At 40.6% G+C, this 26229-nt stretch overlaps 2 protein-coding genes across 12 annotated transcripts in view; both read left to right on the forward strand.

Moving 5' to 3' along the window:
- Positions 1-13973, forward strand: part of tacc2 (transforming, acidic coiled-coil containing protein 2) — a 47234-nt gene extending 33261 nt beyond the window's left edge. For 6 of the 11 annotated variants that reach the window (XM_031732053.2, XM_031732058.2, XM_039621582.1 and 3 more), the window contains 15 exons: positions 1289-1346; positions 1437-1644; positions 2005-2054; positions 2217-2326; positions 2602-2755; positions 3174-3320; positions 3658-3750; positions 6815-6955; positions 7053-7129; positions 8089-8132; positions 8734-8742; positions 9485-9645; positions 9741-9847; positions 12883-13003; positions 13091-13973. In XM_031732053.2, coding sequence (XP_031587913.1) covers positions 1289-1346; positions 1437-1644; positions 2005-2054; positions 2217-2326; positions 2602-2755; positions 3174-3320; positions 3658-3750; positions 6815-6955; positions 7053-7129; positions 8089-8132; positions 8734-8742; positions 9485-9645; positions 9741-9847; positions 12883-13003; positions 13091-13156 — 1546 coding nt within the window. In that variant the 3' untranslated portion in view covers positions 13157-13973. Of the gene's footprint in view, positions 1-1288; positions 1347-1436; positions 1645-2004; positions 2055-2216; positions 2327-2601; positions 2756-3173; positions 3321-3657; positions 3751-4514; positions 4575-6149; positions 6180-6814; positions 6956-7052; positions 7130-8088; positions 8133-8733; positions 8743-9484; positions 9646-9740; positions 9848-12882; positions 13004-13090 lie in introns of all 11 variants that reach the window. The other 5 variants (XM_039621583.1, XM_039621588.1, XM_039621585.1 and 2 more) reach the window with 5 other exon arrangements.
- Positions 13974-18030: 4057 nt separating this feature from the next.
- ly6pge (lymphocyte antigen 6 family member pge) lies at positions 18031-21416 on the forward strand. Its single transcript, XM_039621382.1, has 3 exons — positions 18031-18091; positions 19503-19619; positions 20248-21416. The coding sequence occupies exons 1-3, from the start codon at positions 18031-18033 to the stop codon at positions 20433-20435; spliced, it is 366 nt and encodes a 121-aa protein (XP_039477316.1). The 3' UTR covers positions 20436-21416.
- The last annotated feature ends 4813 nt before the right edge of the window (positions 21417-26229 follow it).

The raw sequence follows: 26229 nt of genomic DNA on the forward strand, positions 1-26229 counted from the left end.
ATTTCTATGGACTTATGGATGGATAGTGGTGAAAAACTCTTTTGTTTTTTTTGCTTTCCCTTTTTACACTGAAGTAGCTGCAATAATTTTTTTCATCTGTATCCAGTTGTAAGTGTTTAACAAAGGAGGTGCTGGTGCCCCCTCTGGTGTTCATTGTTTGCTATTGATGAAAGAACGAAAGCTACAGTGTATCAGCGTGTGCCAAGATCACATACAGTTTGAAACAGGCTGGACCAATAAGAAGCTACCTTTCTTTTAATGCAATGAACTACAACTTAGTGATAATATTTATATTTTAACCCAGATATCTTAAAAAAAAACATGTACAATGTCAACAGTATGTTTTATTGCATGTGAATTACAGCAAATTTGGCTCAGGCCACATGTCTTATACTACTGCTATTTAATATATTTTTACAGGGATACATAGCCCTTTTATTTATTCAGGCATGCATTGCACTCATTAAACACTGAGCATAAAAATGTGCAACATCTGCAACGATTCCAGAAATTTTACAGACTAAGTAATCCATTACATGCAGTCATCTAAAAAGAGTATTCACAGGGTCTATGCAGTACTGTGAAAAACTAAGTACATCATTACTGCTTTGATAGGAATTAAGGGGGTAAGTAGCAGCCAGGTGCTGCTAATGCACCTGATTAACCGATCATCAGCAAGTGAGAGCACTGAAGCAGCACTGTAAAGAAAAGTGGGTCAAATTTCCTCCACAACAATGTGAGAGACTGATAAAGTCAGAGAAAAAAGAAAATTGCATAGAGCCGTGTGAAAACTTGTTTTTGCATGTGACTGTATGTATTTACAGTGTAAGTAAGTGTAAAATTGGATAATTCCTTCTAAAAGTTGTTGCAAAGTTCTAATAATTAAGCTACAGTAGATTTTGTTTACCTCATCATCCTGATCACTAAACTGTCTGAGATCTTCGGTGTAAGTAGGAAAACCAAGCTGCTCATAACATAATATTAATTTTCCATTACTCTCCACTGTCCAGTTACTAACTATAGATTCAGCCTTCTTCAGAAGCATTTCACTGTTCTATCCATTTCAGCCAAACACAGTAAGCAGCACTGTTGCACATGTGGAAATGAACTATGCAAATTATTGTTTTTTGCAATGATGATTTTATGCAAAATCCAGTCTTTCCAACTAGTTCACATTTTAGCATCTGCGACTACACAAATGCTATATAAATGTGCAGCAAATGGAGAATTAAATACAGATAATGATTGACTCTAGAGTTTGACGGTGGATCTTTTTATATCCCCTCAGTAATACTTTCAGAGTGAAGAGGTCGCCAAAGAAATCACCCTTATCTGACCCATCACAGGTACGTATCTGATATGCAATCTCGCTTGGCTCTACCGCTTTATCTATGTGCATTTCTCATCACTCTCTGCCGCCTTTTTTCGTGTGGCAGGATCTTACACCCACAGATGAACCTTCCTCCCTTCACCAGCAGGATGACCATGCCACAGATGAGGAGAAACTAGCCTCCTCCACCAGTCATAAGTGGGCAGCCCTGCACGATATGGATGGAGATTTAAACTCTGACCAGCAAGACTTTCCTCAACCGTGCGACCTTACATCCTTTGTTAATGAGAACAGTCTTCCTAAGGAAACTCCAGGTGAGGCATAACTGTCTGACTCTCTGTAACTCTCGGTAATTCAGAGCTTGTGTCTGGATAAACCCTTACATACTGTATACGAATCAGAAACTTTACCTTGTATTCATACTGCAGTGTTATTGATTTTTCTTGTGGCAGCGATATAAGTCTGCTGGCCCAATTCTGTACTACCCTCTGACCTTACGCAAGAGCCAACGCTTCCCAGAGGCTATCTGGTTCACCCCATCTGGGTCAGAGATGGGAAAACAAACAGCCCTGCTTCGTCCTCTGAACTCGTCAAACCAGAGCTCAGCACACCACCGATGCGTCTCTTCATTTTGTTTACTGTATCTAATGCTTTGTTTTGCCTTTCCCTCTCAGTACAAGACTATGAAATTGAGTACATGGAGAAGATTGGCTCCTCTTCCCCAGTGAGTATTTAATATTATAGAGAGATTTTATTTGAGCTTGTCTTATGCTCACCACTTTTAGTATTTATAACATTTATTTTACATTGTTTGTGTGCTATATGATATTTTAGCCTTTAAAAGTAGATAGGCTTCTTCTTTTTTTTAACCTTGTGTGTCTTTTAGCCTCCGTCTGCAAAGAAGCCATCTTTGTACTTGAAGTTGGACTCAGTATCTGACAACTTAACCAAAAATACATGTGCGCATGGATCTGAACCCAGCTCCCCCTGCACAGGGTAAAATAGTTTACTTGTTACGCTTGCAACTTTGTTTCTTTGCTGTATTACATAATGGTTTTGTTAACTTAGACTACGGGAGTTTTACACTGCATTTTTCAGTCCCTTTCTTATTCTCGTGTGTGCTAAGTGTACACCACAAATAATGTATAATGCATTCGTTTCAGCTCCTTCAGCAATGTTTTCATTAATGCTGCCATCCATCATCTACGATACATTACATGCCGTGCCTTTCCCCGCCTCATCTCCTGTTGGGTTTTTCTCATTCTGTGCAGGAGTTTTGAAGAGATGGAGGCCCAGATTACAGCAGGTATGAAGACACCGGTGCTCAGCTCCCGGCCTGGCCCCGAGGGCTCTGCTGCAGACAAGGGCAGGAAGAGAGAAAGCGAGGTGCTCAGTCGAACACAGAGCACCGAGATGGAGGAGCAGGTAAGTCAAGTGCCTTTGTGGACATTTAATTACAGTTAATTTGTTGTGCATAAATGTAATTTACACTCATGTCTAGTCATTATCATTTAAGGGGAAACTGTCATGTTTTTTGATTTCGGAGCATTTGCACCATGCTATTGTTTAGTCACAAGGGGGAGACAGTGCCACGCTGTAAATGCTTCGTCATAGGCTGTGACTCAGCCCTCCAAAGTGAACACCATCAGTCACCGGGATTCTCATTAAATCCTTGTCACTGATAATGAAAAGCCAGTCAGCCACACTAGGTTCCCAGCTCAGATTCAGCAAACCACCTCCCAGTGCTGCCACTCAAAAAAAAATCTCAGCGCTTGCTTTGCCATGCTGTCCCCCTGCCCCCTCCTCCCTCCCCCTCTGCCTACTCCTCCTGGTGCCCTCGAAGCCCCCTAGCCAGGGCCCCGTGGAGGCACTTGCGCCAGCCCTGGCCATGCCCCTGTTAGACAGGCTGTCTGAGTGTGACGACCCCCTGCAGTACCTGGAGCCTGACCTGGCTGAGACCAACCCCACAGCATTCGCCCAAAAACTGCAGGTGTGTTGAGAAACCACACAAGACCCTACTTGATAAATTTGCCGACCCATATTTGGGCCTTGATATTTGTCTGTGTGTGTTTTTTTGTACAAAACATTATTCCCCATTGTGTCACTGTGTTACATCCTGCCTTTTCATTTTCCCATTTTTTCCTCCTCCTCCTCCATAAGTTGCAGTTTTTGTTTAGCTTGCTGGGTAAAATAGATTACTGGTGCATAAAATGTAGATGGCAGCTCAACTCAAGTTTCATGTGTTTCCCTCTTACTCTGTCATTCTTGGGCTGCAACCTCTCCTCCCTTACCACTGAAATTCGGCCCCCCCAATGTGTGCGGCCAAGGAGGAGCTGGTGCTTGCTGCCCTGAGGATAGAGGCTCTGCAGGTAGCCAAAAACATCTCTCAGTGCCCCTCCCTCTCCACTGTAACCCCCCAGGTACTGCGCTGAGTCAGCCTGCACCTGCTGTATGCAAGTGTGTGTGTGGGTGAGCAAGTGTGTTTGCAAGAGCAAAAGATGCATCTTGAATGAGGGATTAGCGAAACACAGGTGTGTGTGAAATGCACATGTGTGCGCGTGTGTGTGTGTGTGCATGAGTGTTTCTCAGCCTGCCTCTCCCTCCCCTTATACACACCATTTTGAGTGTGACTGTGAACCCATGGCCTTATCAACATGGTGGCTGTACAGCTGCATCCACAGTCCCGCCACCTTCCGCGTCCCCACATTGGACTCTAACATGGCTTGATGCGTCCCAGCTCCCATCCTGACTACCAGCGAGCTCCATTAAGCCTTAGGAACCAAGTGCTGTGCCGTCTTAGTCCCTTGCCTTTGTGATGCATGTTGGGCAACATGCATGTTGCCTGTTTCATGAGAGACTTACGTCAGCATGAATGTGACTGGGAATGTCTCACATTAGACTCGGCAGCTGAGGAGTTACATATTACTCTGCAGATCTGTTGAGGTTTCATGATCACCTCCCCAAAGCCCAGGTCACATTCTTGTTTTGGGATTTGGTCCATCTATATGACTAACAGTACTAACAAAACAGCTTTAGGCAGGGTAAGTAGTACCTGGGAATTTGCTGGTCCAAATTCTGAGGCAGGTGCTGAACTTAAACTCTTGCAAGAGTTGGAGCAGGGCACGCACTTCCCACCTACGTCTTTCCTTCCATGTCTCATTCTGTTGTCCCACGCATTTTACAGTCTCGTCTCAAGAAACCCAGTACTCGGCGGTGGAATATCAACGGTTCACCCTTACTCAAAGTAAGAGCAACATAGTTCCCCCTGTGATGTGTTCACGTCCACCCATAGCACAGTCCAAGTGCTTCATCATAAACACATAGTTTTTAATGGCTCAGTATGCCAGCATACCGGATTAATGTCCTGAATATAAGCTTTAAAGGTGATTAAAGGTGTTCACATCTGCACTGGTTAAGAATTATAGCTTACTTTTTTGTAAAACCAAGATAAGGGCTATAAACGCTATTATTCATAGAGTTTGAAGGTAATTGCACTCCAATTAAAGCTGAAATTCAGCACTTTAGCCTCCTAGTACTGGACTGTGAAGCCAAAACTGCCATCCAAATTCTTGCAGACTCCACTAGATCGTCTACGTCTAATAGATCCATAAGTTACAGAGAGTCCATTAATTTGCTGCCTACCAAAAGCTCATTGTGAGCTGTTTTGTGCAGTTACAGCTATGTAGTATGTCTGTTGTAGCCTTTGTGCATCTAATAATCAGTCCTTTCTGTCTTTGAGGGATGTGGCTTCAACTTGTGTTTTTGGCTCTTTTTATTAGCATTAAATCTACAATTAAGGCATTTCGTGTAAAGAGAGGTTAGATTTCAGTGTGCTCACCTTGTCTGTGTTTGAAATTGCATACTAATGTGTTATTTATTATGCTGAAATAATGTGTGATTTGTGGCCAGTCCAAAACATCTGTACCACCTCTGCATTACCTGTGTAGTACCTGACGTGCAGACTATTTCTGGAGGATTATTAGGGTGTGCCAGCAGAAAACATATCCCACAACACAACAGACATTGCTCAGTGATGAGTAAGGCAGCAGTAATTAAACAATCCAGTTTATTTTCCTTTTTCTATTTTTTAGTCATTACTTTGTGCATCTCAGATGAGGTTGGGTTACCATGGTAACTCATCTCCAACTTGAAACCTGGCTCTCACTTCAGTAGTTAAACAAGAGTGCACATTTTGAGTGTTTAGTTCATGGTATTTGGTATTGCAGGTGCATCGTTGAGGTTTTATAAACGTGAGTCTTTCCTCGCAAAACAATTACAAAGCAGATTATCGTTAAAAATCTGAATCCTGCATGTTTTGTCCCATGCAGTACAGTCAGTGCTGTTAATGAAAAGTCTGTGACATTCGCCTACTAAACGAAAAAAGCTCTTTATTTAACATGTGATTCAGGATGATTTACTAAAAGGGGCTTTTTATTAGGGGATTCTTGCTGCAGCTTTACCAAAGAACCACAGGTTTGATTTGTTTCCTTAAGGTTTCTGAACCTGAACTTTTCTGTATTGGTAGATAAAAACCTGATCAGTATGTGACTGATGTTTATTGTTATATGTACTTGACCGTTTCTGTCCAGAGAAGTAATGCAATTAGCTCTACAGCCAGACGAAACACTTAACTCTTTCCAAAGTAGTGGTAGACCTCTCCTTGTCTCTTGTGACCCCCCCATCATCAAATCCTCCTGTAATCCCTATCTACCAAGGATAGCTAAATCCCTTTCAGAGTTTTCAGGGAACCAAACATGGTACTAGAACAACTGTATTTTAATATGATAAAGTGAGGGGGCTTTTATTTATTTTGTCGTAGGTTGCAACGGACACTTGGAGATGCATTTGGGTTTGTAGTGTCTATACTGTAGATCCAAAGTCTGACTCTTTCTAATGATTAACCCTGAAGATTTTCTGATTCACCTTAGCCCACATCACATTACAGTCTCTGTAGCTGTAAAAAAAAAAATGAGTTAAATCCTGTGATTCTAGGAACAACGGGTAAGACCTGTTAACGATGCTCTAACATGCTTTAACAGTAGACTAACATATCTATCCCTCGCTGCCCAATCTGCTCCCCCTAACCTCCCTCTCCTGTATACTATCAGCTGCTGCCCACCTTCCCCTCTGTCTTGCTTGGACCCAATCACATTCAAGCTATTTCAATGAGCAGTTGACCATGACTGCTCGGCTGGGGCCAGCATCAGCCAATAACACGGCTAATACTGTGGCAATGAAGACTGTTTCATCCAATCATGTAGCGGCTGACCAAGTCTTCAAGAACATCCCTGGCTTGCCTCATTTTTGTATTGTTTTTGCTGTGTGGCACATTTTGATATAGTTTGAGGCTGGCTAGCAGTTTGGTTCAGTCCAGAATGTGCGAGTGACCCTGAGGGCGAGGGTGTCCCGCGGTTGCCACAGCCTCGTTGGTAACAGGTTATGCTTGCGTTCCTTTCTCTCCTCTCCTTTGCTTCCCGGAAGCAGCACAGAGACGTGTCATCTTCACTAGAGAGCGGCGTGTCCAAGAACTCACTGTACTCTAGGACCACGGCCAGCTACATCGAAGGGGAGAGTCCCCACTTGCCCAGAGAACTGGACCACTCTTTGGGAATTGCACGAGAGGAGGTGCCCTGAAAATATTTCTTGTTCCTCCGTAAGTCATTGTTTGTTCCTTTAAGTCTGCATCTCACACTTAATGAAATGATTTTGTCACCAACCTCAGATTGTAACAAAGGAGAAAGAAGTGCTGGAGTGGCAGAGGAAGTATGAAGAGAGTCGACAGGAAGTGGTGGAGATGAGGTAAGAAGAGACACCTTGGGTTGTTATCGCTTTCATACACCAGGGTCCCACACGCAGACACTGAAGCATGAATCTAACACCTAGCTGTGTTTCGGACTCCGCCCATTATCAACTGCCGAACCTCTCAAGCGGTTTATCTCGCTTAAGGTGTCAGACAAGGCCATGATTACCGGGAGACTGGATAGCCATTTAAAAAAATCAACACCTCGTCCTGTTAGCAGAGAGTAGAGATAAATAGATGGAGATCATGTGATGTAAATGTAGAGGTTTTACTGTTAAAAACTTGTATGTGAGAAAATATCCTAGGTTATGCTCAACTAACTGAGCTCGTAAATAGCAGTAGCTACACTTGTTTCATGGCTTAGTTAAATTCATGGCTTCCATTTGGGGTTCAGGGAAAGATGTACACTAAAGAAACTTTACTGTGTGTCAGCAGGTGGCGGGTGCAAGTCCAGCTGTCTGCTGCTCAGTTAGTGTGGATAAGTCGGAGCTTACTTCATTTGAATGATTAGACTTTGGATAAGGAGAGGCTAAGAGGCTAAGGGGAAGGCATGGCTAATCAATCCTCTTACCTCTGGAAACTTGCTTTTAAAAAGACGAAGCTTCGTTCTGGGTCCTATTGCTTTTTTGCTTGTAGTGTCGAGACACTTCAAGCAACAGAAATTTAATTTGATTTTGAAAAGTTGTGCAGTAAATTTTGGAGCTTGAGCTCCAAATTCACCATTTCCTCTAAATACGGCGCGTTTACTGTAAAACTGGACGGCGATAAGTAGCTTACAGGTGTTTGCTGGAAGGGTTCGAACAACAGGCGGGTGGCGGGTTGCACATGTCAGAGGGAGAGATGGGAATTTTTGCAGCTTAAAAAAATAGACTTCTTGGTATTCGATGTGAGGAGAGTCTTCTTCTTTTTTTATTTTTTATGTGACATATACTGAAGATTTGCAACTTCTCATCCATAGGAGAATTGTAGCTGAGTATGAGAAGACGATTGCCCAGATGATAGGTGAGTTCATGTAACCATAAGCATGCAAATTTTATTTTAAAGCAGCTATTTTCATTTCTCGTACTCTGCCACTTTGTTTCACACTCGTTCATTTGCAAACTGATCTGCTTTAAGGTCCTTGTGAGGCCTTATCCAGTGCTACCGATCACAGATATTTGAATCTTATTTGAATATTTTTTTCAATCCTTTGCAACAATTTCGCTTTTCTCTGTGTTTGCTTTCATATTTGAATGACGTGAACTGAATCCTCATGTCAGCAGAGGGGACAGCACTCTCCTTTGCCCGCTCTTGTTCAGCTTCTCTGGACTCATTAAATTTCACCGCAGGCTCACACTCCTGCATTATTCCTGCTCTCACCCACATCTTCCTTTCCACCTTTGAACATCCCCGAAGATTTGATTTTTTTTGTCTTTCACTGCGACCAGCTTTTTCTTTTTCCTACTCTCATTAAAGCACCGTCGCACACAGGAACAGTCTGCCTCTGCTAATGTCTAACACGGCTCTGTCACGTGTCTTGCCCTCCCAGCTTGACTTAACACAGTCCCTTCTTTTCTGTTCTGCTCCCATCTTTGCCCCCCTTACTATTTGATAACCCTGACAGGCATGCCAGGTGAGTAACGAGGAATTGTCTTTCATTTGTTTGTGTCAGCTCGCATCTCTCCATCCGTCCATCAGAGAGGGGAGCAGCTGTGCTCACTTTCTTCATCTCATTCAGAGCCATTCATTCATTTGTTTGGTTCTTGGTTTTTTTTGCCTTTCACACTGTAAGCTCAGACTAGTTTTTAAAAGAGAAATAGGACTGAATCTGATGCCTTTTTAAAAAAATGACTTTTTTGTTGTTGTTGTTCATGTAAAGTGCAAAATTACACAGTTTACACTGTAAATCTGTACATGAACACGTGCACTTCACCCATGACTGGCAATGGCTGTGAAGTCGTTCATGCAGATTTGGTGAGTTAACCGAGTTGCTCATCGATGGGAAATGAAAGGGATATTTGTAGGCTGAAATAGTGTAGGCACATTGATATTTAACACTGAAAGGTCTTGAGGCCACTCTGATGTTCTGCCTCTGTTTTTCTTTTCTCATTGTTCAGTGGCTTTTTGTGTTTTGCATGCTACACTGGTTTATCAGAAATCCTCATATAGTGTAGTAAAACATCTTGTTGAATCATACTACCACAAATACATTTAGATATATTGTGAAAAATGTCAGAGAAGTCTTTTGTTTGTGTGTGTGTGTGTGTGTGTGTTTGTGTGCTGATTGGGGTCTTTTAACAGTATTTTTACCCACAACAGCAGATTCTTCAACTAGTAGACTCTTTATCTGCATCCACTCTATGTGTGTCCATCAGAAGATGACCAGAAAGAGAAATCTCTTTCCCATCACACCATCCAGCAGCTCATCATGGAGAAGGACCAGGCGCTGGCTGACCTTAACTCTGTGGAGAAGTCTCTAGCCGATCTCTTCCGTCGTTATGAGAAGATGAAAGATGTGCTGGAAGGCTTTCGCAAAGTAACACAGTTTATTCCCAGGTTTTTATCAATATGAACATCTCGGTTGGTCATCTCAGATTTTTTTACTTGCCCCCTTGTGTCACCCACGTACAGAATGAAGAGGTATTGAAGAAATGCGCTCAGGAGTATCTTTCAAGGGTCCGCAAGGAGGAACAGCGATATCAAGCCCTGAAAATTCATGCAGAGGAGAAACTAGACCGGTGAGTCTGTACATATTCTTATTGTGTCACATTTTCTGCAATAACTGTGTTATTTTCCCCACCACACTATCTACACTGTAACAAATGCAGTAAATGTAGTACAGGGTCTTATGTGAATGCAAGTAAATGATGGTGCTTTTTAGGAAAAAAAAGTGTTAACTGTAAGCTGCTAATTTTTTCACTATGTACATTTCAGTTTTTCTTACTTCCTGAGCACAAAAGCTCATGAATAATATCAATTTTTACCCTCAGCCCGAATTAAGGTGAATGGCGATCTCTCTAAACCCTTTATCCTGGAACGTGGCTGTAGACAGGGTTGTGCAATTTCGCCACTTCTCTTTGATTTTTTCATAGAAACATTAGGCCAATCGATTAGACAAAATGATAACATTAAGGGTGTTGCACTATCAGGAGTTGAACATAAAGTAGCAATGTTTGCCGATGATGTATTGGTTTGCCTGGAGGACCCAGAGAGGTCTTTTAGCGAGTTGATGTCTACCATAACTGATTTTGGGAAGTTATCTGGCTATAAGATTAACATTTCAAAAACACAGGTGATGACCTTAAATTACATAGCCTCTGCAACTTTACGTAGGAAATTTAAAATAAATTGGGATAATGAGAAAATCAAGTACCTGGGAATATACTTTGATTGATTTGATTTGATTTATTGATTAGCATACAGAATACAAAATAAAGATTACCAAAAAGCAAAAAATCATGAGCCAAGGCTAATCAAAAGGTATTGGCTGAAGCATTTGCTTATTATGCCAACCTGACTGTAGACCTCTCCGGGCTCTTCCAAGCAAACTATGAACCAATATCTGTAAGTATAAAAGAAGATCTGCATAGATGGAATCTGGTCCCTTATTTGAGTCTCAGCTCCCGGATAGCCACAATCAAAATGAACATGCTCCCCAGACTGCTTTACCTTTTCAGAAATTTGCCAATAGAAGTGTGTGACCACCAATTTATTGAATGGGACAAGTGGATCTCCAGATTTATCTGGCAGGGCCGAAAACCAAGGGTTAAATATGCCACCCTACAGCTCCCCAAGGAAAAGGGAGGATTGGGCCTCCCCTGCCTCAAGAACTACTATTATGCCGCTCAAATAACCCCTCTCCTATATTGGTGCAACGAATCATATACAGCTAAGTGGAAGGAACTGGAATCCAACCTAGGAGACCGTCTCCCTCTACAAGCTGTTATGGCAGATAAGGGTTTAATGTGTCGGCTGGAAACCTTGGGGAACCCCTGGCTAACTCACACCCTCCAAGTTTGGCAGAGGGTAATTAGTATCTGTGGGATACACAAAATGCTAAAAATTTTCAGGTGGTTTGCTTTTGATTCAGATTTTACCCCAAATAGACACGACTCTAATTTTAAAGTATGGATATCCCACGGCCTTACGACCTTCCTTTCTCTTACTCATAGAAATATTGTGCTCAGATTTGAGGCCCTGCGGGATAACCATCATTTGACAAAATACGATTTTTATAGGTATCTACAGCTGAGATCATATATTGATCATGAATGCAAACTGTCTGACCTTAGTGATGTTGAGTCGCATTTTTTTCTTATTCTGAAAAATGCCACAACCACGATTCCTACTAAATCCATCTCCAAACTATACAAAGCTCTCTCTAGTGCCAGCGAGGATAATACTCTTTACACTAAAGATAAATGGGTAAGGGAATCAGGGATTGTTATTTCTAGGGGCGAATGGGAAAATATTTGGCACTGTCAGTGGACAACATCCAGCTCTATGAGCTGGAAGGAACATGGCTGGAAAAATATCATTAGGTATTTCAAGACACCATACCAGGAGAGATACAAAGGGGTCCTTATGCAATGCTGGAGACAATGCGGCTCGACTGAGGCTAACCATTTTCATGTTTTTTGGGATTGTCCCAAGTTAAAAATTTCTGGATGGATGTCCAGACCTCTTTAAGTGCAGTCTTCAATGTCCAAATACCTTTAGATTTTAAGGTCTTATATATGGGACTGATGCCCTTTCTGGAGCGTAAAAGTGAGATTAAGTTGGCACAATTACTTTTGGTGGCAAGTAAAAAACAATTACTAGAAGATGGTTAAGCCCAGTCCAACCTACATTAGAGGACTGGTTTGGGATCATTCTAGAGATATATAGGATGGAAAAATTGACATATTTGCTAAGAAACCAAAAGGCCAAATTCTACAAAATTTGGAACAACTGGATACAATTTATTACCCCCACCAGAGTTGACTTCACTTGATTCTCACTGTTACCTGTTTTGTTTATTTACTTACTTGTTAACTATTATAGCAGCACAGACCTCCCCCCAATTTGTGTTTATAGTTCTATGTGTTTTAAGTATCTCCCTTTGGAGAGCAAGTGAACAACTCTCATAGGAATGGCTAAAGGAGGGTAATATGCACTTGCTGATTATTGTTGTTCATCATTTGTTCTCCTAAACTAAATCTAAAAACCTGGAATGGACTCTGCTCATATGTTACTCGGACACTGCTATGCAGATGCTTTATGTTAACCTATTTCTACCTGTCCAATCCAAATAAAGATATAATTAAAAAAAAAAGAATAATATCAATTTTTGACTTCAAATACTTCAGTTTTAATGCTTATTTCAGTTCTTTGTAGTCATATTTTCTTTTATTTTTTTTTATCTCGATATTTGTTTGTGGGACTGAGAACAGTGTTTAAGTTTAGCTAGCAGTGAGTCTCTATAACGTTGGTACTTTCCTGTACCAAAAACTGTTCTTTAAGTGTACAGCATAACTTATTGTCTGAGCTGAAATATGTTTGTATATGAGTCAGTGTAATTGGAAACAAGTCTAGCTAACTAGCTCGCAATGAGTCTAGCTAACATTCTAGCTGAGGCTAAACCAGTATTTACAATGGCTCGTATCGAAACATATTTCTATAGATTATATACGATCCATATTAACTCTTTGTTGACTTTTATCTGCTTTTTAGATTTTATAGGCTTTTGTGAGTTGCGTAAAGGTGATGTCTTGTATCATTTGTGTGCCTCCAGGGCCAACGCAGAGATAGCTCAGGTGCGGGCCAAGGCCAAGCAGGAGCAAGCTGCCTCTCAGGCCAGTCTGAGGAAGGAGCAGATGAAGGTTGACTCTCTGGAACGCACTTTAGAGCAGAAGGTCAGTTTTAGGATATAAGAAGATATTAAATTAAAATTTTCTAAAGTTATCCAAGTGTATAAATTTTTGTTGCTAACTGTTTTACAGAATAAAGAGATCGAGGAGTTAACAAAGATCTGTGATGAACTAATTGCTAAGATGGGGAAGAGTTAGCAGGCCACATCACAATGAAGCCAAGCAGAAAATGAAGAGAAGCACTCCTTCTCAAACTGATGGACCTCTAAGGCCAAAGTGGTCTTGGGGTTGTATTTCCTACTGACCATGTGTATACATCATCCACAGGATTGGCTTCCTCCTAATTACTCTGTATATTTTTGATGTTTCAGTGTATCGTACTGTATCAGGGGGTCTGCTTTCAAATTTTATCATATCACTAATGAGTATGCCTGTGTGCGCGAGTGCGTGTATGATAATGAGAAAGTGCAAGCATTGTTTGTGGGTTAAATTATCTATTATGATGTTGCCATGACAGCCACTGAGGGAGAAGACTGTTTACCCACTCCTGTTATTGTCTCCTCTTAATAAAGAGAAAGATAGACTTTGAAGATGAGAACCAGATTGTTGCACCACTAAGAGAATACAAGTGATCACTATAGATTCTTGCATGTGAGAGATAAAGAAGAACTTGTAATGTTAATGTTTGTATATACTGTAGGAAACGACAAGACTTGTGCATTTTTGATAGTTATTCTGTTGTCTTCAGCCACTTCCCTCACATAACATTGTAGATATTTGTCATACTTGTCATAGCTTTTTTGATGAAATTGTGGAACTTTATTTTTGGGATTTTATTTTGATAAAAAGCAAACTAATTGTGACTGTGTTCAGTTGTGACCAGAAGTAATTTAATTTTGGATGAACCTGTCCTAGTCCTGCAATGGTTGTTTGTCACACTGAGGAATAACTTCTCTGCACAGCTACTGTACAGCATCTGCTTACAAAGTGCAATAAAAGATGGCAATACAGCATGCTGAGTTTAATTTGGTTCTTTTTTCTCAGTTTTTTCCTTTTTTACATCTTAGATAGTCCTCTATGTGATATCCACCCATCTTAATAGTACCATGTTGTACCCCTTCTTTCCCTTTAGAGATTTTGGCCCATATTGACATGACAACATCACACAGTTGCCTCAGATTTGGTGGCTGCACATCCATGATGTGCTTCCAATAACACCACATCCCCAAAGGTGCCCTACTGATTTAGATCTAGTGACTGGAGGCCATTTAAGGACAAATGGCACATTATCATCTTGGAAACAGGAGAAGAAGTTTACACTGTGCTCATAAACATGGTCATAAACATGATCTACATGGTGAGCGTGAAGAAGTCTGGCTCGAGTGTTTAGTAAGGTGGTAGGTAAGCAGACGCAGCAGATGTTTTGGGTTCCCAATGAGCTCCATTATACGTGAAACATAAACCAAAGCTCTCAAAAATTAACTCAAAAAACAAAAAAAAGCACATGGAGTAGGACTAGCCCCCAATCATAATGTCATGCATACAGTGCCCTGCAATTAACACTATTAGAATATGCTGCATGCAAACATATCCAACCCTTTGCACTATAGTAAACTTGAATTCAAATCATGTACACTTTACAATGTTTCTTTCAAATTCAAATGAATTAGTTGAATGACTTGTTGTAATGCTTAAGAATAATTCAGACTAAATTCTCACAGATTTGATAACTGTGGACCCCATAGTTATCAAATCTGAGACACAGTATCAATCATGTTGATTACAACTTTCCAGAAAGTTGAGAAAATACTTAAAGTAGTAAAGCAGGGAAGAGGTGAAACATGCACAACATTGTTTTAGCCTCTTAACCATTTAGAGTCAGTCCACCAAATTATAAAGCAATTAAGGAAGTAGTAGCATTCAGCAGACACATAACAATCAGACTGCTACTCCATGCACGCTGGACAAGAAGCAAGCTGGTAAGAGAGCTGCTTTTATATCAAGCCTTTCCAGTTTACACAAACCCTCGCTTTGTGCAGGCTCATCACAGGGCATCAATTACACCAGCTTCAAGTGGTGAAATAGATTTTAGTATTTCCTAGAAGTTTTTTTTGTGATTTTAATTTACATTTTGCTAAACTTGAGTTTTTCTCCTAACTTCTGCCCATCTGCTCACCTCGTTCTTCTCTCAGTCATCACTCTCTCCACGCTCCTCTTTTGCACCTAAAATCACATATAAACATATTATATTTAACAATAAATTACCATAAAAATAATTTAAGTTAAATTATTCTAATTGCAGGCTGGGGATGTGCGTTTGATGAGAGTCACCTTGACTTATTACCTTGACTTTGACCGCATCCACTGTTCATACATCCATTGTTACCTGTTTCATTTTGCTGTCTCTCCTTCTCTTCCTATCTCTGTCTTTGTGGTGTAATCCAAAAGGTCAAAGTAAAAGTGAAACCGAATTCATAAACTCAATAACGTTTAGAACTACACTCAAACTGAATGTGGGCTGTTGCTGGCCATTTACAGGTAACATCCATCTAAGTTGCTCTCACCTGGATCTGAAGCTGTACTGTAATCAAACACAGAAGCCTAATTCGACCAGAATAGGAAACTTTATTAAAACTAGACAGTAAAGTACATCGGCTCCTTGGCTGTCAACTAGTGATAGTGCCATCAGACTAAGAAAGCTAAAATTAGCTAATAATCTCTGGTGAGCTAGCTCATGTTAGCTAACGTTTTGGGCGCTATTTAGAGAGCAAATATATATAAACAGGCACTTTTTAAAGTCACATCAATGACCCTTGTTATCAGAAGAAGTTTCCCTTTTGCTTCCTAATGTTTCAGTAAACTGTGTTTTGAGCATACATCACTGATTTGTCGGGAAATTATCTCTTCATCTTCTTCTTTCTGCTGCAGCACCACAAATCTTCTCTAGTAATGATAAGCCACTGCTAGTGAAGCACACAGATGATGTACAAAAAAAAAAAGAATACTAACATGTAATGCTATTGCTACTGTTATGGTTATTTTTAGTGGTGCTTGAGCACTCCTGAAATGGGTTTAAACTTACCAGTGGTGGCCATTCTCATATGATCTATGGACTCAACAGGGCGCTTTCAACCAAATAAGTTTCGCTCACAGGACATTTTCTCATTTGTGGACCATTCTCTGTAAACTCTAGAGACAGCTGTGTGGGAGATATACAATTTCTGAAATGCTCAGTCCCAGCAAATATGGCAGGAGCAGCCATGTTCCGGTTAAAGTCACTTAAATCAACTTTCTTTTGATGCTCATTTGTAACTGCAACAGCTTTTTCCTCACATGAGAAATGTGAGTTTCGACCAGGCAAAAATAAAAAAAAATGTATTATGATGAAATACACTTGCACAGCACTTCTTGTTTTTAAAACTTTTCATTTTTCAAAGGGATACATATAACTCAGGGTTTGTTTTTGCAATCAGTAAAAGGTATGTGAAGACATGCTGATTAAATATGCTATGATTAAATAAAATAGACACATTTTATTTCAAATTTGGGTTCTGCAATAACACAAAATCATGAAAATAGAGAAGGGTGAAACCATTAGAACTTAAAAACAACCAACAAGAAACATCACAGGGTTGGATAACGAGCACACCAGGAAGTGATAAGAACTGCAGGGAACAACACAGGTCTGAGACTGGGGTAAGTAAACTTGAATAATAAACACACGAGACAAGTGGTTGACAACTTAAAATAGTAACATAACAGGAACAACTAACCTAAGGATTAAGGTTAAACACGACACAAGGGAAGTGGAAAGTATGACGAAACCTTAAAGACTAAACTGAGAGTGAAACCAACGAATCTCTTTAAAGAAAAATTATGCAAAGCTCTAAACACTGTGTGAAGGAAGAACAACTCAACAAAGGATAAATCAATCTACACTAATCAGAAATAAATACAAAGGAATGTACATGATGGGGAAAAACTAAACTGCGGACAGAAAGCATTTGAGTTGTCCAAAATTTAGTCAAACTTGAAGGTCCTGATTTTGGAGCAAGGGCTTTTTTTATTGTTCAACACCCTGTTAAATCCATGGTGATGTAAAACTCACCTAATTGTGGGCAATGGTGCAGGTGTCCAAGCAGTTTCCATTGTATGACAGTCTTGAACCTTTGTGGTTCCTGAGTTGTTCATGAACATCCTTCTCACCTAAGGGTGACAGTCTGGGGCTTCTTCCAGACTTTGACAAAGTGAAGATACATCCAAAAAAAACTTTGACACAATTGTTTGAACTGATTATCTTAGAAATGGCTCCAAGAGACCTCCAAAGATTGTGTAGATCTGCAATTCTCCTCCTTAGATCTTCACTTGGTATTTCCCATTGTTCTGAGTATTGGTCAGTCTAATGAGTGCTGTCAAACAAATCCTTGCTTTGCTGGCAAAGATGAACTACCAGTTGTAATCAACCATGACCACTAACAAGAGGTTAATAGGCCTTGTTCACATTCAAATTTGGGCACCCAATTCTTGATTTTTTTTTTTTTTTTTTTAAGTGATTAAAGATATATTCAACATGAGAAAAGAACATTTCAAAGAAATCAATAAAAGCACTAATTAACCATGAAATCCTTGCCTATGAAGAGTATGCAAACGTCTAACAGGTCTTAAGTCGACCTGGCACCTGCCAGCAAAAAATGCTTTCTTAGTGACCAGTCCAGGTGCAGCAGGGCGATGCCCCTACCCAACACCTTCCATAGGTAAGTACTTTGGCACGACAACCGGCAGGGACAAGAAAGCAAAGAGCCAAACACAGGATGGGTGTGGCCTCAGCAAACTGTTAATGCGAGAGATTCGGAATGAAATCCATTATGTGTCCTCTGTCCATCCAGGCTGCAGAAGCAACTGTTGTTGTTTAAGACAGAGCTGTGAGCCCCAGTTGAGGGGCTAGTAATCTCTTGGCTAGTACAGGAAGGAATATCAGCTCATCTGATAGCCCAGATTAAGCTCAGGGGGCTTTAGGAGCAAACAACCTGCTTTTCATTGTGTAGTCGGGACAAGTGAGGACCAACATCGCCATGAGAGCTGTCAACTATTGTCTGCTGCTTCTGTTTTCCCTGGTCCTGCTAGCAACCACCTGTAAGAACTTTTTCATTTCATGCACCTCTGTTTGCTGCTTAACTCTGTCCATCTTTCCTTTCATCTTGCCTCCTTTTAGATACTGTACATTTCAACCCTTGCATTGTAAATAATAGTTTGTGTTTAGCATTTAGTGTATTTAATGTGTTCCTGAAGAGTAAGACCGTGTTAAACAAATAACTCAAATGAATGGCTCTGCTGTACATTCTGACTTAAGGAACGTAGATGCTGGACATGACAGACCCACAGTTATTTCTTGGGGAAAAACCTGACATGTTTCATAACTTCAGTAGGACCATTAAACATTAAGTCCTTATACTGACCTTATACTTTATTAATGTCATGTTCACTAATTGCTGTCTGCAGTGATTCTGATGGGTTTCATGTCCCTTCAGTCCATCATGCTTCACTATACACCCAAGAAGCACGCACTCCCTGCAAATAATCTCTTAATAGGCCTGGAGGCTAATACTTACAGCATGTGTGTAGCGCGACAATGCTGTGGGGATAGATTGGGGCCAACTGCAAACAACAGAAAGTATTTATATACCAACTCAGTATATGTGAGAGCACATGTGCAGAAAACGGGACGATTATGCAATTTCTTTGTTTCACACAGTGCTTTTGTAGCTTCGCTGTTTATTTGTGGTGTAGTTTTGGTAAGTAATTAGATAATTTAGCTGGTTTCATTTGAAAATGCCACATCTTGTTGTATATATGAAAAAAACTTCTCTTTAACAAAACTTAATGATGACAGACCAAAGGAGGTTATTTTGATGGCCAGTACAGGAGATATGCTGCTGCAAAGTATGTTTGAAGCTTTTGGTGACTCCAGCTCTGATCCTCTTAGGAATCAGCCTTAAGTTTGTCTGGAATTTAGGAGATGGATGGAGAGTTTCAAAAGGAAGCCTTTAAGTATTTCAAAGGTCAGTTAGTTTTCAAATAACAGCTCCCTCCTCGGGAGAGCTTTAGAAAGACATTTAAGTGTTTTATGTGCTGAAGTGGGCTCTGAGGCATTAGCTAAAGTTTATAAAGATGTATTTTTTTTAAATGTGTGGGCACTGGTGAAACACTTTGGTTGATTTGGGAAAATTCATGTGAAGGAAGTTAATTAATTAGTGCTGTTTCTCTTCATATTCCCTCTGGACCCAGGGAAAGTCACACATTATATTTATAAGCCCTTCATGCACTTGCCAACCTATAGATCCTGTGTAAATATGAATTAGAAATATCCAAGCTTGGGACACTTGTTGGCGCTTTCCCATGCAATCATTTTCAGTTATCTAAAGCAAACATTTGTGTCCTATGCTGTACAGGTTTTTCACCCAGACAAGATATGCATGTACCGCAATGCAGATTTTACCTTAACAGCTGACTCTTTGTTACATAGTAGCGCTCTGTTTCCTTTCAGGTGAGACTATACGATGTTATACATGCATGGGCTCCAATAACGATGACTGCAACCGACAAGGCTCCAAAGCTTGTCCTGGCTACTCTGATGCCTGCGCTGTAGTGGTGGGCCATGACAGTGAGTCCAGCAGTGACAGTGTAGTAGCCTTTCTTTTTACTAGTTTAATTTCAACCTTCTACTATAAAACTCCATTTGTTTCTCATGTATGTGTGCGTGTGTGTCTTTTTTGTGTGTTAAATAGACGACAGCCTGCTGTCTGTAGACACATCTCGGGCAGCAGAGGGTCTGAGGCTTTTAAGGGAATGAAGAGATTTGCTACTCCTACTCAATGAATATCCTTAATTAGGACACCATGTGTTCATGGCACCAAGACAGATTTACCAAATCTCAGCCAGCAGATCTTTTTTTTTTTTTTTTTTGGCTGTAGATATGATATTTTTATTTTAATATTTTACAATCAATATCAATCATTTGGACTAAATTCCTAAAAGGTGGTAGGTTTAGCATTAAACCTGCAACTTGTAATATTTCAGCCGGGAGTTGTTTACTCTAATGCTGTGTTTAAACCTGCATTAAGTGTTTCAACGGTCTGCTGTGATGAAAAGAACAACAACAAAGAAATCGCTGAAAGGAAGACTAGCCAGGAGAGTTTCTTAAAGCAACAATTTAGCATCGACTTATATTGATTGGATAATGGCGGACAGCTTCTAAATGAGAGTAACTGGCTTCATTTTCTGTTTGTTAGGTGGCGTGATGAAGTCATGCTCTTACAAGTCTTTTTGCAGCCAGGCCAACAGTCAGGGCTACAGAGCACCAGGTGTCAGAGTTCACTGCTGCTACAGCAATGACTGCAATGTCACAAGCTTCGCCAACCAGCTGCCTGGACTTACCTACTTACTGCTGTTTTCTTTCATTTTCCCACTGCTTTTATAAGTAGACGACTCAATCATGCCCGCATGTATCCGACTGCCAAATAACACTGCCAAATTCCACATTCCACGCCATCCGTGTTACCATTTCACTTTGATTTACCTTATTTATCTGCTAGATGTGACTGTGTGGATTATATTCACCGTGTTCCACTGAATCCATTAAAAAGTACTCAAGTGAATGTGTCTTTCAATGGATTTCACTAAGCCAATAAGTAGAAGATCCTAAGGGAAGCGCTGAAATAACAGGCAGAGATATTTTTTTTTCCTGCATTGAAGGGGAAGAAATAGCATTTGAATTTTTCATGTTACTCATCCTGGTTCCATGCAAACCCTATAATTTTTGAAAGTGCAGGATAAAAAGAACTAGACTAAGTTTTTACCAATCATCTTTCAAGATATTACTCCGTGCATCTTTCAGGATTCACATACCGATACAACCATGAATGTCAACGTAGTGTGTCATGTACAAATGCAGCACTAAGAGTTCACGCCACTGGTGTGTTGTTACATTATTAGCCTTACCTCTCAATCTCATGGCTGAGCTGTGTGAAATATGATGAAAGAATGCTACTCATACACTGAAAATCCATATAATCCTTTTATATGGTGGTGGCCAGATGTGTTGCTCTGATGAGGTTAATCCATGTCAGAGAAAGGAAGTCTGGCCACACTTTAACAGTGGATGGTGAACAGGTAGATGCTATATAATAAGTATCTGTGCTGTCAAATGTGTCATTGTTTTTAATTTTATTACCAGTTTCTTTCCAATTTCATTGTGATGTATAATAAACCGGGTTGTTGATATCTTTATGGATATGTAAGTGAGAAGTTCCTGTATCTTTCTTTTTGTTACATTTAAAAAATACAATTTAATCCTATCTGAAAAAGGGGATTCTTATCCTTTCTGTGTACTGTATATATTATGCTGTAAATAAATATATATTTAACTGCTAAGTGGCGCAAATGTCAGATGTAAAGATACATTTATCTTGCAATAATTCTATAACTACAAACATTAAAAGAAATCTTTTGTGAAAGTCTGTGGGTTAACGTCATTTTTCTGTTTCCAAATATCAAAACAGAATTAAAACTATCTTCCTTAATCAAGTTGATTTATGTTTTTGTGTTTTTCTAAAAATCCTGCTGATTTCAGCTTCAGACTGAATAACTTAACCTGATTGCTGTGTTTTTGTTTTCATATATTTTTTAAAAGGGTTATTAACTTTGCTATGGCTGGCTTAAGCTCTGTTTCTGACACAACACTGGTCAAATAATGGATTGTTTGTTGTAAAGCACCTTTTTACTCACTTGCACACTCAAAGTGCTTCCTACTGCAAGTCTCATTCACCCAATCAAACACAAACACTCACTTTCATACAGCCCTTTTATTTATGCCTGAGCACTTTCTAACACTTGCACTCCGATGGATACATCAGGGGTAACTCTGGGTTCAGTATCATGCCCACGGATGCTTCGGCATGCAAAGTGGAAGTGTCAGGGACTGAGCCACTGACCTTCCGGTTGGTACACCTGAGCCACAGCTGCCATCATTATTCTTCCATTATTATAACATCACTGACTGTCAATCTCACGCACAGTACCCGAGGAGAAATATGACTTCCTTTTTCAAAGAGCAAAAATATATTAAACATATGACTCTGTTAATACTGAGAGATCTTTTATTTGACCGAGACCTATTTTGTATAGCAGTAACACTCCAACACTCCAAGGTTCTATGTGAATTTGGCACTAATGCACCATTTACGTGAGGTATTGCATTTAAATGTGTGCTGACACATTTAAATGCGCCAAATATTTGGAAACCAAACAGTTGGACACAACAGCTGCTGTAAGACTGACGCTAACACTCTGCATTATGTTCATACGTGGAGAAGCTATAACACTGAAATCTGTTGGACTGATGATACTCGCTGCTTATAGCAGAGCTTGTTGAAATATAAAGAAACTGCTTGTGTGTTAATATGAACGCTCGTTTATTTCCTAGCTATGACCACACAGTGAGGGTCACTAGGAGGACAACATGATATAAATCTCTGTATTCACTCGTGTGTGTGCTCACCATAAGTTCCTGCTCTGGTACTTCTCAGTGTCTCCACTGTGGGGCAGTCTGGCCACACTTGTGACTGCAGCTGAAGCCATCGAATATTACTGCAATTCATATTGACCAACCACGCCTCATGGGTACTGCTGAATCAATAGTGATAATAATTATACTGTTTTATTGCTGTCTGATGGGGACTGTGCTTTATTTAAATGTGAAAACACCCCACACCCCCCTCACGCTTCCTGCTTTCAAAGACTCGCTCTCTTTTTCCGTTATGTTTTTTTCTCTCGTGATGTCCTGCTGCTCTCTCCTTTGACAGGTAGGTGTGAGACTGTGAACGGATTGCCCCGGTGGGGGATAGACACTGACCCCAAACCGTGAGTCTGCAGGACCGCTTGTTTTGGGTATTCACGTCCACAGACGGCTAAAAGAGCGGCCCCACGTCAGCCCTCATCAGCTTCATTTGAAAGGCCTCTTTCACCTTAATTAGGATGGGAGGTGAGGGTTTGCCTAAACATGGAGGGCCGATGGAGGGTCAAGGGGTCACGGTGCAGGCGGGCTGGGTGTCCAGTGTTTGTCTTTTCGGACTCATAGTTCACTTCAGAGTGTTCAACATTGTTAAAGTCATGCTTGCAAGTTCGTATCTTGGTTGCACGACCGCCACGACTGAAATGTCACCTGCACTTTTCTCCAACAGACATATTCTAGGACAGAGTTTCTAATTTGATGGAGGATTTGAAAGTGCAATCATGGACAAAGCCCCCGCTGAATAGGAGCGTCTCCGGACAATAACACCATGCCCTATTCCCCACATGTCTGAGTTAAAACTGAAGGTCATTGCCATGGTAACTTTGCTGTTTAAATTGGAGTATGTTTAATCCCAATCCTCTGGCACCTGAAGACATTATCACTGCAAATCCCGCCGTCAGTCATCAAAAGGATGAGCCGGCTGCCCTTTAAGGGAGGCTGTGCGAAAGTAACAAGGCTGAAGAAAAGTCGTGTCTACAGTGGTTTCTAAAGTAAACCAGACAGGTTTCACTCCTTGAGAATGCCACCAAATGTCCCACATACTGACATATCCGTGATTATTATTATATTTTTTTTAGATGTGTGGGTTTGTGTGTGTTCTGTCTTTTTGTTAGAGGTTTTATCAACTGCGTGAGTGTGTTTTGATTCGACTATGCCTTGGAAAAAACTGACATCTTCCAAGGAAACTCATCTGCTGTCACACATATCATGCTTCAGTATTTTTGCTCTAAGACTGCCTGTTATGGTTATGGTCTTGTGATATTTATTAGGCTGTTATGCTGATTGTATGACCTGTAATGATGGCAGAAAGTAGCAGAACTCATTAAATTGGAGAATGCAAATCGTTTTTTATTTTTTAAAGGTATCTTTGTAGCAAAAATGTGTTTTTCAGTAATGATCTGTTTTTTCCAGCGTGCAAATCGCTTGTTGGATAAATTAGGTTGATGACATCAGGCAGATGGTCTGGTTAGAGGCTCCTCCCAATCAGTGAAATGAACTTATGAACCACTGGTGGAATCCAGGTCCTGTCCGCATAATCAAACCTGTTCATCTAGGACAGAAAAGGCTTTTCTTTTTTATTATTTGTTCCAGGATAGATTAGACTGTCTTGGGAACACTGAATCTTGGATGCAAGCCACCCAAATAGCTATAACAGAGATAGAAAAACAAAGATTTGCGTCGAGGCCAGCAATCTAGCTTTAAATCATTGATCAGCCACTGTCAGAGCAATGACGGTCAATATCACTTACGTGGTAGACACGATGACCAGGGGTTTCGAAAAACAAGCAAACACATCCCAGATGAAAGCACACACTCTGCTTAACATCAAATGCTTGTGCTTTTTGTGGAGAGAGCAACAAAAGCACTCAGGGGGAATGAGAATGGGTGAGACGATGACTGTGTTTACAAGTGCCCAAGCCCTGGCTGGTTGGCCCGGGTTCACCTAGCGGTCACCGGTTCTGAGGTCTCCGGGTCTCGGGTCTTTTTGAAAAAGATCCGTGAAGCAGAATTAAAGTGATCTACCTCCGGACTCTGGACAGAGGACCATAAGGTCTCCTGGTCTATGAAACAGGGAGAGGAACGATACAGAGGGAGTGAAAGGGGGAGAGTGGGGTGACTGAAGAGGGAGCCAAATAAAAGAGGAGAGGAATTATGTGTAATGAGTGTGTTCCCCTGCCAGAGCTACTTTGAAATGTGACTAAATAGCCCACCTTCCGTGAGGCTGGTCTACGGCTTACGGGCAGCGAAGCCGCCCACTGAGAGAACCTGAAGCTGACACATTATTGCAAAGACTCAGGCAGTGTACGGCTTAGACGTTTGGATAATATTTTGCATTATAAAGCTTTTCAAGAAACATAAAGCCAAAACGATTAGCATGGACGTAATGTGCTTGAGATGAAAAATAGTAAGTCTTTCCATTAAAGTTAATCCCTACTACCTAAATTTCCTCCAGACGAAAGAACTAGTTTCTCTGTTTTTGCCTTAAAGTTTCTACAGTAATTAACTTACATGCTCAAGCATTGCCTTTTATTACATCTACCATACTGGGAAGATGTGTATGATAATTGTTCCAACCTCTAAAGGAGTATTTTAATTGAAAGAAAAGCAGGCTGTTTTGAAATCATGAGCAATTTTCGTGAAATATAAGCATTTTTTCTCCCTCATAAACAACAGATTTCAGATTTCACAGCTGTTCATTAGTGGCTGCATCCCATTTAATATGCTTTGAGATAAAACATATACAGAATCTCCACTATATGTCCTCTGTAGTTTTTATATCCTGTCTTTGTCTTCTTATATGAGGAGACACTGTTTGCACTGCTTGTGTTTCAGCTATAGCTGCGTTACAAGCTGACTTATTTGTGTTATCCCCCACAGAATGAGCAAAGCAGCAGGATTATATGGAGCGAGGGTTCCTATGATGAGCTTTTTGTAGAATTAACACAGCTCTGCTATTTTTGTCTTTACAGGAGGAACAAGATCCAGACTCTGAGTTTTTAGTTTCTTTTTCTTTTTACTGGGAAATTTTAAAACTATGACAATTTATCATGAACAATTTACAAAATACAAAGAGTGTCAATTATATCATGGAGAGTTCTGGAGAAGGACCGTGTAACTGTGTTGAATGAGCGGAGAGGGAAAAGGGTAACAAAAGAGAAGACAGGAAAGCAGACCTTGGAGCCAAAACCAAATCACATCAGTAATCGCTGCGCCCCGGGGTGAGGGCAGGCTCAGTCAGCCGTACCATGCAACTAGGATAATTAGTTTTGGAAAGGAATATCAACTGATATAATTGAACACTCCCCACTAATGAAGATCCTCTGTGTTGTCGCTATTGAGGCGCTAATTGACGGGAGAGGAATGGATGGGATGGGTGCAGGTCGGGGGGTGAAGGGCTGTGCAGGATATGATGGTGGAAGTGCTGCCAACGCTGGCAACCAGAAGTTTTTAGGTTTGCTGATCTCTTTTAGACAGGTTTTATTTAGTAGTGGGTGACTCACTATCTGCTTTCGCTCACATAAAGGTTTGTTAGTGTGTGCATGGTGGGCTAACTGTTTACTGTGTTTCCTCTTAAGGCTTGCATGGGGATGAAAGAACATGCCACAGCGTTTAGACTGTTTAGAGCGGTAGAGAAAAAGGTGGTTTCTAAAAAAAAATATTCACAGGAGGCCGCCGGTTGAAGGCGGTGGGAGCGTAGGGG

This window comes from Oreochromis aureus, linkage group 13, assembly GCF_013358895.1.
Source record: "Oreochromis aureus strain Israel breed Guangdong linkage group 13, ZZ_aureus, whole genome shotgun sequence".
NCBI classification, from domain to species: Eukaryota; Metazoa; Chordata; class Actinopteri; order Cichliformes; family Cichlidae; genus Oreochromis; species Oreochromis aureus.

Excerpts from the sequence above, each read along its gene's own strand:
- ly6pge (XM_039621382.1), top strand. The coding sequence starts at position 18,031 with ATGAGAGCTGTCAACTATTGTCTGCTGCTTCTGTTTTCCCTGGTCCTG. Across the intron at positions 18,092-19,502 it reads GGTCCTGCTAGCAACCACCT|GTGAGACTATACGATGTTAT; the intron begins GTAAGAACTTTT and ends GTTTCCTTTCAG. Across the intron at positions 19,620-20,247 it reads TGTAGTGGTGGGCCATGACA|GTGGCGTGATGAAGTCATGC; the intron begins GTGAGTCCAGCA and ends TCTGTTTGTTAG.